Source organism: Astyanax mexicanus, chromosome 19 (genome assembly GCF_023375975.1).
Source record: "Astyanax mexicanus isolate ESR-SI-001 chromosome 19, AstMex3_surface, whole genome shotgun sequence".
In the NCBI taxonomy this organism is placed as follows: domain Eukaryota; kingdom Metazoa; phylum Chordata; class Actinopteri; order Characiformes; family Acestrorhamphidae; genus Astyanax; species Astyanax mexicanus.
The window spans coordinates 10,960,001-10,973,211 of NC_064426.1; the positions used below are offsets into that span (position 1 = coordinate 10,960,001).

General features: G+C 37.5%; 1 protein-coding gene across 1 annotated transcript in view; it reads left to right on the plus strand.

The window, feature by feature from the left end:
• Positions 1–13,211, plus strand: part of prkar1b (protein kinase, cAMP-dependent, regulatory, type I, beta) — a 149,186-nt gene that overhangs the window by 95,672 nt on the left and 40,303 nt on the right. Inside the window, exon 6 of the mRNA XM_022666224.2 lies at positions 1,794–1,840. Within this exon, the coding sequence (XP_022521945.1) occupies positions 1,794–1,840 (47 nt within the window). The remainder of the gene's footprint in view (positions 1–1,793; positions 1,841–13,211) is intronic.

The window sequence follows — 13,211 nt, forward strand, 5'->3', positions numbered from 1 at the left end:
AGTGAACTTAAACTCAAAGCCCAAATCACTGACACACATATACACACTTTTTGGACTGTTCTGTAAGAATGTGTTGCCCCATACTTCCTGCTTCTACTCACTGGCCACTTTATTAATAATGCATACCTTGTACTTCCACTCAATGGTCAATTTATTAAAAAGATCTAATAAAATGGCAGGTGGCTTAAATAAATAAATACACAGTGATTTCCTGCTGATTTTGTAAGTTTGCCCACTGACAAAGACATGACCAATCTATAATTTAAACAGTGTGAGATCAAAAATGAAATCCAGAAATCACATTGTCCAATTTACATTGTATAAATTATATAAAAATGTATTTTCATGTTGCAGAAAGAAATACATATTTAATCTTCTACCAACCATTAAGAGTTCTGGCTCCTACAGACCAGTTAAACTCTCCTGATCAACTCTGCACCTGTATAAAAGACTTCTGTTCAGAGACTCAATTAATCAGTCAGACTCTAAACTCTACAACATGGGCAGGACCAAAGAGCTTCCTAAGGATGTCAGGGACAAGATCATAGACCTGCACAAGACTGGAATGATATACAAAACCATAAACAAGACACTGGGTGAGAAGTGCAATCAACATTGATCTGGGGATCCATGCAAAATCTCCTCCCAAGTGCTGTGGTCAGATGAGACAAAAATTTTGCTCTTTGGCTTTAATTTAACTCTCCAGTGTTGGGAGAAAGACAGATGCACAGGACTACTTCATCACATCAATTGGAGAATGGATGGAGCCATGCACTGTAAAATCCTTTCCTCTGCCAGTACATTAAAAATGGGTCGTGGCTGGGTCTTCCAGCATGACAATGACCCAAAACAAACAGCCAAGGCAACAAAAGGAGTAGCTCAGAAAGAAGCACATTAAGGTCAACGAGTGGCCTTGCCAGTCTCCAGACTGCTGTGCTTGCCAACAAGGGTTTAGCTACCAAGTATTAAGTCTTGTTTGCCAGAGAGATCAAATACTTATTTTTCTCTGCAAGATGCAAATAAATTAATATAATTTATACAACGTTTTTTATTTTTGATATTCTCTCACTGTTAAAATTAACCTACCGTTAAAATGATAGACTCTTTATGTCTTTGTCAGTGGACAAACTTACAAAATCAGCAAGGGATCAAATAAGTGTTTCCTTCACTGAGTAAAGCACATGAGCTGCAGTATCTGATTGAACAGGATGGGTAAAAAGTAACAGGACACACTTTTATTTCAGAAACTAAATGAAAGGGAAATTGGCAGATCTGAATCACGCAGCAAGTAAAGCATGAGAGGTCTATTTTTTCTTCTGTGTCTGCAGCATTATAGACACCCTGAAAGCCGCCATATTTAATTTCTGACAATAAAGGATGCCCTATGACCTGGCCTGTACATCAGCATGGCAGTTCTAGAATGGAGGGGTTTCTGATAAAGTGGCCAGTGATAAATAGCTAAAGAGGGCCTAGTGCTTTCTTTTTCTTTTAATTAATGAATGTGTTTATGAACTGCATCTGGGTAGAGTAGCATAAAATACTATGCTGTAGTATAAAATATAGGGTAGTATAAAACTGCTACATGTAATATAAATTAGTCTAGGATAGTACAAAAATAGTCTGGTGTAGTATAGTATAAATTAGAAATCGTTACTATAATAAAATCCAGAGTATTTTAGTATAGTAGAATATTTAGAAAATGTTGTCTGTATTGTTAGTCATACAAATCTCTAATCTCAAATTTCTCTCTCTTTTGTCTTCTTTCTATTCATCCTTCCCTCGCTCCATCTCAGGTGATGAAGGAGACAACTTCTATGTCATTGATCAAGGGGAAGTAGATGTAAGTGCATTATGTCATTTAATTTGTGTTGCGCTGGCTCATCCTTTATTTGGAATACATTGTTACTGAGAGTATATATTGCAATATTAAATCTTAAACAATCTCCTCATTTTGTGCTGCTGATTGTGAATAATTGTATTTGTTTTATATGAATTTTACAATACAAAAATATTTATTCCATCTAAAAGCAATATTAGCTTACATGATATGTTTACTACTTTCAGTAAACACAGGATAATAACAACAGTAGTGTGATTGGGTAAAAGTTCTTATGAAGCTGAATATGAATATTTTCACTGGTTGATCACTGATCTCCTTATATAAACTCAGAGGGTCCTGATTTGAGTCCTCTTCTTAGAACTGAACTAGGGCATGTCCCATGTGAGCACAGCTTCATTCATGTTTCTTTTATATACAGTGAAATGCATAATTTGTAAAACCCTTAATGCTCAAAACATATTTTCTTGTGAATATCTGTACATGTTGAAGATTTTCAAAAGCATACGGTTAAGTTTAAATTATTTCTTCAATATTTTACGCAGCATTAGTTTTCAGAATAGCAAAAACATAAATGATTAAGTACTTTGTCTGGTCAGATATTCAGTCTGTTTCTGCCTCTTGAGGTAGTGAATTGTGAACTGTAGATTTTGTGGATTTTAAAATTATTTAAAAAAAAATTTAATAGATTTTGCTAATATTTAATTAAATCCATTCTCTTATCTCCTTGGAAAATATTCCCTGTGCCACTGGTTTTAACACATGCCCACAGTATGTTCGCTCCCCCCATGTGCTTAATAGTTTAGGTGTCCTTTTTTTATTATTAAATTATGCTCCTCTTTTCTGACAACAAAACTTTGCTCACTGCAGTCAAATATTTTTTATTTTATTTATACTAATCACGGTTGCATATATGTTCCTTTAAAAACATTGTGCATTGAAGTGGTTTCTAATAACTCTGATGACTATTAAGTTATAAGTCGTACATTTGTGCAGGGGTCGCTGCACAGTAGAATAGTGCACCATGACGACAGAGTGCAGGTGTCCAAAATGTTAAACCTTCACATTTTTGGATATTTTGAAACTGTAAATGATGGAAATTGAGTTGGAGCAAGGCATAATAGTGGGTAGCAGATGGATTAGAGCAGGGGTGTCCAAACTTTTTTTGTTGGGGGCCAAAAGGAGAAATATATTTGAAGTCACGAGCCACACTCTGTAATAAAACAAATAATGAAATATACCACTTTAAATAATATATTTTTCCTGATTATTTCATTTACACACCATTTTACTTGACTTACTATCTTTATCTTTGACAGTGTTGTGTAAACTAAGATTTTTCAAATTGATGTTTAATTTCATGATGTCTCTTAATATAAAACTCCTTAATTACGGCAACTTTTAGACTCTTTTGTCCCGTTTTTCTGCGCTAGAAATGCGCACCCTCTCCGCTTTTAGACTCTTTGCCCTGTTTTTCTGCGCTAGAAATGTGCACCCTCTCCGCTTTTAGACTCTTTTGCCCCGTTTTTCTGCGCTAGAAATGCGCACTCTCTCCGCTTTTAGACTCTTTTGCCCCGTTTTTCTGCGCTAGAAATGCGCACTCTCTCCGCTTTTAGACTCTTTGCCCTGTTTTTCTGCGCTAGAAATGCGCACTCTCTCCACTTTTAGACTCTTTGGCCCGTTTTTCTGCACTAGAAATGCGCACCCTCTCCGCTTTTAGACTCTTTTGCCCCGTTTTTCTGCGCTAGAAATGCGCACCCTCTCCGACTCTTTGGCCCGTTTCTGACACCTAGCGTTCAAACTTTGAATCCCACATTATAAAAACCTGCTTAACAGCGGGCCAACTTTCATTCTATTTCTAAAATACCTCGCAGGCCGCTCCAAAAAAGGAAATGGGTCGAAATGGCCCACGGGCCGTAGTTTGGACACCCCTGGATTAGACATTCAGTTTTCAGAGTGATTCGGACATTTAACATTGCACGCTATCAATAAACGTGTATTTTCTGGTCTATATTTATACATAAGGATCACTGGATTATAAGGCGCATTTTAAGCAACACTAGTAAGGTACAGGGGTGTCACCATGTTTTCCTTCTAATTCAGCAGGTCTCACCTCTAGATTAGAATCCCATCAAGCATCTGTGGCAAGAATTGAAAAGTTCACAGATGATCTTCATCCAATTCGGTTGAGATCGATCTGTTTTGCAAAGAAAAATGAGCAAAAATCTCAGTCTCCAGGTGCGCAAAGCTGGTAGAGACAAACCTCAAAATACTTGCAGCTGTAATTGCAGTGAAAGGTGGCTCTAATACAGTAAGTATTCATATACTGAATACTTTAACTCGTAACACTTCTCAGATTGTTATTTGATTAAAATTTTGAAAACATGCATCATTTTAGGTCCACTTCACACATATGCACTATGTCAAAAAGTTGTTGAAACTGTTGTACTGTATACCTACACTGCAGTTCTGTAGGACACACACTCTCCTGTAGTTCTGTAGACTCCCACAAATAAACGTGCGCCCGCACACACACCTTTCCTGCATGTTTCTGAGGGGGGACTCGCTCAGATGGAGATGACACGGCTGCGGCGGCGGTGGCGGCGGGCTGTTGTAACACAGCGGAACAGAGCGGATCAGAGCCGGCTTTGTTTTAGCTCAGCGACACACAGAGGATAGAGTTTAAGTGGAGAGATAAAGAGCTGAAACGCGGCTAAACAGGAAAAGACCTTATCGCTTTACACGGATCAAGCAGTGGGTAACGGGAGAGGAGTGTGTGTGGGGGATAAAGGTAGGGTCGGTCATGACACAGCTGATGGAGTCCTGATAGCGACAGACAGTTTGGAGGGAGAGGTGGGGGCTCTCTCATTCTTCCTGTCTTTCATCCAGCCATGGCGCAACAGTTTAAATGAGTGCACTGAATGATCCTGATAACTGTTGTAGTAATCAAGGGCAAATCATTTTAAAGTATCGTTTTAGTACAATTTATGGTCAAACTAAAATTCTGTAGTGATCAGATGTTTTTTATAGACTGCAAAAATAAATACAGCCAAGAAAATACAACCTTTCCCACCCAAAACCCACACCCAAACACATACAGCCCCTATATATTGACATAGCTCTGGAACAAATGAAGAGAGCACTTCAGTTTCTGAATCATTTTCTCTGATTTTGCTATTTATAGGTTTATGTTTAAGTAAAATGAACATTGTTGGTTTATTCCATAAACTACAGACAACATTTCTCCCAAATTCCAAATAAAAATATTGTCATTTCAATCATTTATTTGCAGAAAATGAGAAATGGCTGAAATAACAAAAAAGAGCTTGCTGAGCTTTCAGACCTCAAATAATGCAAAGAAAACAAGTTCATATTCATAAAGTTTTAAGAGTTCAGAAATCAATATTTGATGGAATAACCCTGGTTTTTAATCACAGTTTTTATGCATCTTGGCATGTTCTCCTCCACCAGTCTTACACACTGCTTTTGGATAACTTTATGCCTTTACTCCTGGTGCAAAAATTTAAGCAGTTCAGCTTGGTTTTAATGGCTTGTGATCATCCATCTTCCTCTTGATTATATTCCAGAGGTTTTAAATTTGGTCAAATCAAAGAAACTCATCATTTTAAGTGGTCTCTTATTTTTTTCCAGAGCTGTTAATACAAATTTCATTGACCTCTATATAAAGATGTGGGAAAGAAAACCCTTAAAAGAAGTAAAATACTAACCTACAAAGGCCACACATCACATTATTTAACTACTTTTATAGCAAATATATATATTTCTGCAGTCAGAGCTATCCCCAGAGCTTACATTATGCCTCAAATATATCTGTTTAGTCTCTACTCGTTCTTTACTTGGCTTTATTAACCCTCACTGTTGAGCTCTTCAATAAGACAATAAGTGACAAACACATGCAGTTCCTAACCAGTTCCAGTTCAGAATGCAGCAGCAGGTCTGGTCTTCAACCAGCCAAAACGGGCACATGTCACCCCACTGCTCATTGAGCTCCATTGGCTACCAGTTGATGCTCATATCAAATTCAAAGCTCTTACAATCGCCTACAAGGTGATGACAGAACAGCTCCTTCCTACCTGCACTCACTCCTGAAGGCTTACGCTACCTCCCGGCCGCTACACTTCTCCAATGAACGTCGCCTCGCTTTACCAAACAAACATTCACACAAAGCAATCCAGACTGTTCTCATACAGAGTTCCCCAATGGTGGAACAAACTACCTTCTACTACCAGATCAGGAGAATCTCTCACTATCTTTAATAAACTCCTGAAGACAGAGCTCTTCAAAGAGCACTTACTCTCCTAACACCTCTAACTAACTACCTTCCACTACCAGATCAGGAGAATCTCTCACTATCTTTAATAAACTCCTGAAGACAGAGCTCTTCAAAGAGCACTTACTCTCTTAACACCTCTAACTAACTACCTTCTACTACCAGATCAGGAGAATCTCTCAATCTTTAATAAACTCCTGAAGACAGAGCTCTTCAAAGAGCACTTACTCTCCTAACACCTCTAACAAACTAACTACTTCTAACCTCATTTCCTTCTTCCCCTCTTTCACTCCTCAATACCATTATTTCCCTTTGACCTCCTTTAGGCCCTGTGTAAAGATGTTTTTACCTTTAACCTAACTTCAATTATTTTTGTACTTCACTATTGTAAGTCGCTTTGGACAAAAGCGTCTGCCAAATGTAATGTAATAAAAAACCCACACCTTCTAAAGCCACATTTTCTAAAACAAATTCCACCTTTTATTTTAGGGTTTCCTCCAAATCCCCGCCCCCAAACAAAAATGCTTTCTTCAGTGCTCTTCTCATCCCCTCCAATTAAAAATGCTCCCTTTAGAGATAATCTCAAAAGCTGCATCTCTAAACAAATACTGCCTCTCCTTCTGGTATTCCTTTAAAGGCCTTGTCTAAAACAAATGCACTGCCTTCCTTTATTGTTTCCTCCAAAGCCCCGCCCCCAAACAAATATCTCCCCTCCTTACAGTGTTTCATCTAGAGCCCTTCCCTCTCACAAATACAGACCCTTCCTTTGGCATTTTTACAAAGGCACCACCATCAAACCAGTACATGCCTTTACTTCTATGATCCTCTAAATGTCCAACAATCTCCAAAACTACTACTGCTTCCATTGGAATGCCTTCTAAAACCCCACCTCCAAACAAGTACTGCCCCTTTTAAAGTGATCCATCCAAAAGTTAACTTTTCAAAAATATAATGTCCTTTTATTTTATTGTCGCCATGAATTAGAATTAGAATTAGAATCCCATCAAGCATCAGTGGCAAGACATAAAAACTGCTGTTCACAGACGATCTCCATCCAACCTAGCTGAGATTGAGCTGTTTTGCAAAGAAGAATAGGCAAAAAAAACTCAGTCTCTAGAAGCACAAAGCTGGTAGATACATGTGTTTTATTTAAATCCACAGTGTTTACTCAGTCCACCCTCAATCAAATAATTGCCCTCAATCAAATACCACCTCTTCTTTAATTAAAGTCCATGAAAGCTCCGGCCCCAAACCTATAGTGCCACTCACTTCAGTGTTTCTACCAAATGCCCACCCCAAACAAATGTATCCCTTCCTTCAGGGTTAATTCCAGTCCTCACCTCCAGACGAATGTAGATGCAGCCCTTTTCTTTGGTGACTCGACAATGTCTCCACCCCCAATTACAATCCCTTTCTTTGGTGTTTCTACCAATTCTCAACTCCCAAACAAATAGCACTTGTCCTGTCATTGTTCCCTTCAAAGCCACACCCCCCCACACAACAAATACTGCCTCTCCCTTCAGTGTTCACTCCAAACCCCCCATCCCAAACCAATACAATCTCTGCATTGATCTACCAAATACAGGTCTACTCCAGTGTTCCTTCCCAAGCCCAAGGCCACCATAGTGCTGTTTTACACTGCCTGGCCAAAAAAAACGTCTCCACCTGGATTTAACTAAGTGCATTATCTGCAGTTGGCCAGGTCTAGGTTCAGCATCATTATGTGCTGAAAGAATGAGGTCAGCTGACTACCTGACTTCCCTAATGACACGGCCATATTACAAGATGATAATATCAGGATTCATGGGGCTGGAATTGTGAAAGAGTGATTCAGGGAGCATCCAGACCTTAACCTCATTGAGAATCTTTGGGATGTGCTGGAGAACGCTTTGTGCAGCGGCCAGATAACAATACATGGTGATGGTAGGGTTGTTGGGTATCTGAATCTGAATCAGATCCTACCTGAGCATTTTCTGCCTTAAATACACAGCTGTGATCAGATCAGTCTGCCTGGACTGGTGTATTTTTAAATACATCATCACATTATTTTTTTAGATACAATCTGCTATAGTATTAATTAGCTATACAGCAGAGCTATGTTAAATGCATTAACTGGTACTGGTAACTGGTAATCCCTTGCTAGCATATCCAGTACAGCCAGCCTGTGATAGCTCTTTCCTGTAAGCAGGGAGGTAAAATATATTATTAACAAAAATTGGGTGTGTTCTTTACATGCGCTAAGTAATTTGTGCATTTTTGTTTTAATTGGGATGAGTATCAGTATAGGTAATACTGTTTGGAGTTTAAACATCATTTAATAAAAAAATAAATAAATAAATAAACTAAAGGATTTACAAAATCGATTAGGCCTACTCTGTCCCTCATTATTTAGGGACTAAATTAGCTTTTCTTTGTTGGTGAGGCTAAAAGACTTTTCCTTTTTAAGTTTTGGTTCTTCATGAGGTTTCTTTGCACTAAGCGCCTTGTCACTATCATGCACGACCTTTAAGTGCAAAGGCACAGATCTTTTTGTACAAAAGAACTACATAAAATTAACTTTTACTTGCTTTGACTTGCCCAGCTGACATGGCAGATTCTATGGTAACGTGCTTCTCAAAACTATGTTATCAGTAACATAAACATTGCTATTTTTAATTAATCATTCCAGGACAACATTATCTCTTACTAACTTCAGAATCCACCCCCGTGTGTTGCACCAGTGGTGACAGCCCTGGGATTTAATCTCACACACAGCTGCCATGAAGACCTACTTTTTGTTTTTTGCTTCTGACTGTTATTTTTATACTGTTTTGTTTTAAAGTGTTGATAAGAAAGATGAATTTTATACAGGTCTGTGCATTCTGTGATTTCTCAACACTGCAAATCCATGTATGGGTGTTTCCTTTTCTTAAGAAAACTTTGTTGATTTAAATCTATGTACCACTGAAAGTGCAGAAAGGTAGACTTGCTGACACCACTAGAACACCCACGGATACAGACATCTTTGGCCACCCTGAAACAAACCTGTGATAAAACAATTTCTGTTTAATCCTGATTATTGTCAATCAGCTGAGACACATTTAATGCCTGGTTTATTTCTTTAGCATTGGTGGCAGAGAACACATGATGAAAGAATATACCTCAAAAACAGGGATCGTCAGTTTAAATCCCAGATCATGCTGCTTGCCATCAGCAGTCACAGTCTGAGAGAGCATTATAGGCCTTGCTCTCTCAATAATTTACAGTGGTATGAAAAAGCCATCAGCAGCCAGAGTCCGAGAGAGCATTATAGGTTTTGCTCTCTCAATAATTTACAGTGGTATGAAAAAGCCATCAGCAGCCAGAGTCTGAGAGAGCGTTATAGGCATTGTTCTCTCAATAATTTACAGTGGTATGAAAAAGCCATCAGCAGCCAGAGTCTGAGAGAGCGTTATAGGCATTGTTCTCTCAATAATTTACAGTGGTATGAAAAAGCCATCAGCAGCCAGAGTCTGAGAGAGCGTTATAGGCATTGTTCTCTCAATAATTTACAGTGGTATGAAAAAGCCATCAGCAGCCAGAGTCCGAGAGAGCATTATAGGTTTTGTTCTCTCTAGGTGGGTAGATGGTGTTCTCTCCCCTCATTAATCCTGATGTAATGTTGGTCAGTGCAGGCGTCTGTGAGCTAATGTATTAGAGCCGGGTTGCAGTGCTTTCCTTAAAGTGCACTGGATACCCTGTGATCATACATTAGCAGCAGATTGCAAAGAGATTTCAAAAGATTAGCCCTCACCCTCCCAGTGTTACGGGCAATTTTTAGTGATGGGTAGCAGGGATGGGAGATGTGGGTGGGGTAATTGGCCTTCAAAAAATGGTGAGAAAATGGGATAAACTTAATAATTAACTTAATAATTTGAACTACATTCCTATATATTACATTGTCCTTGTGTTTAGACTTGGTTAGATTTGGTTCTGCCCTTGATCATGTTAGTGATCAAATTCCCCACTCTACACACACTGCACAGAATAAAACATCACAGTATCTGATTATTCACGCCAACAAGGGTGCCAGTAGACGGCTCTGAACTTCAGTCCCTCGTGGGAGGTTCTTGAGAACTTCAACATCACAGAAAAAGCAAAAAAAAAATAAATTATATATATATATATATATATATATATATATATATATATATATATATATATATATTTTTTTTTTTATCTGGGAAAAGAAATATTACTTTAAAATACATTTGTGTTAGAATAAATGTAAATAAAAGTTGAGACCTTCCAACGAATAACATCTATCATCTATTGATCACGTTTGGGGGAAATCACTTTCTTTACTGTTTTAATTTGTTATATTTTGAATGCCTTCATATAAAAAGGAATACAGAACATAACATTTTAATTATCATCTCAATGTGAAAATGAAAAATTAAATAGTTAATATGTAGTTATTCATTTAAAGATCACAGTTTCATGATCATATCTGCTTTGGTTAAAATAAATAAACTAAATAACTGCTGTAGTGTTTAGCCTTTTAGCTAACTAGCACCAGATTTGAATATCTATTTTCTGGTCTATTTTCATACATAAGGTGCACTGGATTATTAGGTGCCTACTTAAAAAATCATTTTCTGTGTGAAATGAGCGCTGGATATTAATCTACACAGATTTCTCTTCTGAAAACTGTTTATTTGATTGAGTAAAGTGCTTCTGTCTACTTACAATAGGCTTAGATATTTAACATTTTCAATAGCATGGTTAGCAGCACTTAGCGCTAGTAAGTGTTCCGGTAAGCCAGGGAGCTATCAGCTACCATTCGTCCCATGTAGCTTGTTTTGACACAGTAAACACATTTCGATATACTCACCACTGAATGGTGAAAGAGCTAGCGCTGCAGTTAGCGGCTAATGCTAATACTGCTCCAGTCTCGGTGCTGGAGAACTAAACTAAAACTATGCTGTACTTTAGCGGAGTAGCTTTACTGCTCCTTACAACCTGACTGGTAAAATTCATACATAAGGTGCACTGGCGATTTTGGGAAAAAGTGATCAATTTTAAGTGCAAAAAGCCTAGCTAGACAACTGTAAGTCTAAACATGGTAGAACTTTTCTCATTTAGCCTTTCTGTCAGTCTTACACCAACCTATCAGCTTTGCTTCCTTTTATTACAGTATGTCAGTAAGCCAACAGCAGCTACTGGTTTGAACCAGTAGGTGAGCTAGCTAAGCAAAGATTAGCTTAGTGAGTGGGCTACAGATCCCCAGACTTTAATTCTTTTAGCAGCAGTTACTTCACCTGAGGTATCCTCTGCTAAATGTTTATAAATGTGTTTTTTGTTAGTGAGACTTGATCTTATTCTCTGCTCAACAGAAGAATATCATGTTGAAAAGCTACTAAGCTAATGCTAACTAGCTATACTCTATTGATCCCTCTTGAAGTAGCTTAGTTACTTTATGGATTACTTGATTTTAAGTCACCACCTCCTCAACATAATTGCCAAAACTCACTTTATTGGAAGCTTTACCCCACCTTCTGTAAGTGTGCTGCTGCGACTCAATCAATCAATCAATCAATAAACCTTTTTTTAAACTCGGAGTACATTGAGGGTGGCCCTCATTTACAATGCAGTCGAGCAATTACAGTTACAGGGATTGACAGCAACAACAAGAAAAACAAACAAACAAACAAAGAAATTTAGATAGAATAAAATAAGTAATAGAAAAAAACAGCATTTTAATAAGGTATACAAATTATTTTTAAAAAAGGATAATTAAAAAAAATATTAAGATATAAAACAAATCATAGGTAAAAAAAAGGTAGTAGAACTAATAAAAATTTAAATACAGATGAATAAATAAAAAACTAAACACATAAAAGCATTACCTAAAAATAATAAAAGAAAAGAAAGAAATTAAAAAGAAATGTGAAACAAACAACAAAAACAAACCAACATTTAAAAACTAAAAAGTTACTAAAAAAAATAAATAATAATAAATAAAAAAATAAAGAAACCTAACACATACAAAAGATCCTAAAAAAGTGCTTGTGTTGCTGTGTGGTGTTGCTTAGACCCAATGTCACTCCCTAAGACAAAAGAAATACACTGTAGCGAATCTGCAGTAATGTTCTGTGTTTACTGACTGTTAAAATTCACTGTTGTCTTTAGGGTATAAGACAAGTGTGAGGTGGTGAGAGCGTGGGCTGTGTGTTTGTGTGTTCAGTCCCAGTGCTAGTTTTAGCCTGTTAGCTTGTTAGCTTGCTAGCCTTGTTTTGGCATGGTTGCAGCCGACAGTCCCAGCAATAAAGCGACGACTATAAACGTCTTTCTCGTCCATCCTTTCAACGTGTCCAGCCGGAAGCTACAATATCTCTTTGTAAGAAAATGGCAAAAATGTAACCCACAGTGACTTAAATAATTAACGTTAATCTGATTACTGGATTGGAAAGTTAAGTTACTTAACTTAGTTGTTGTGTTATAGTGCTGTTAGTGCCTAAAACACATGATGAAGCATGTTTCACTGTTGCACTTTAACAGTTATTCTAGTTAGCCTTAGGGTTAATCTAAGCCATTCACTGTATATTGGTGCTGTGTATGAAAACTGGTTTCTAGAGAGATCACACTCAGAGTGCAGTCCTGTTAATTACGTCGTAGAAACATCGTAATTAATTAGGGTGAATTTCAGTTTACTGAGTCAGTGACATACAAACATACTAAGACCCTCAGTTAGCTATTCTTTATTTAACTATACCATGTGTTTGATTTATGGTATTGCAAATAAATAATTTTATTTCTATTCTAATTTTAATTCATTAAAACATTTACACCCTTTGCAAGTTGCATTGTGATGTTCATTGCTATCTTACACCTTGCTAACAGTCTATTTTCATATCTTGCACCAAAAAGCATTGAAGTTTATACATTTATATATGCTGATTGGCGTAGTGGTCTGGACATGAGGTTTGTTCAGGTACATATTTGGTGTATTGCCATCTTGGCAGCAGAAAACACAGGTGCAACCCTGGCTGATTTGTACACCCTTGCTCGTTTTACACGCATTGTGGATCAGCAGTGCACAAACCCAACTTCAACAATAAATAG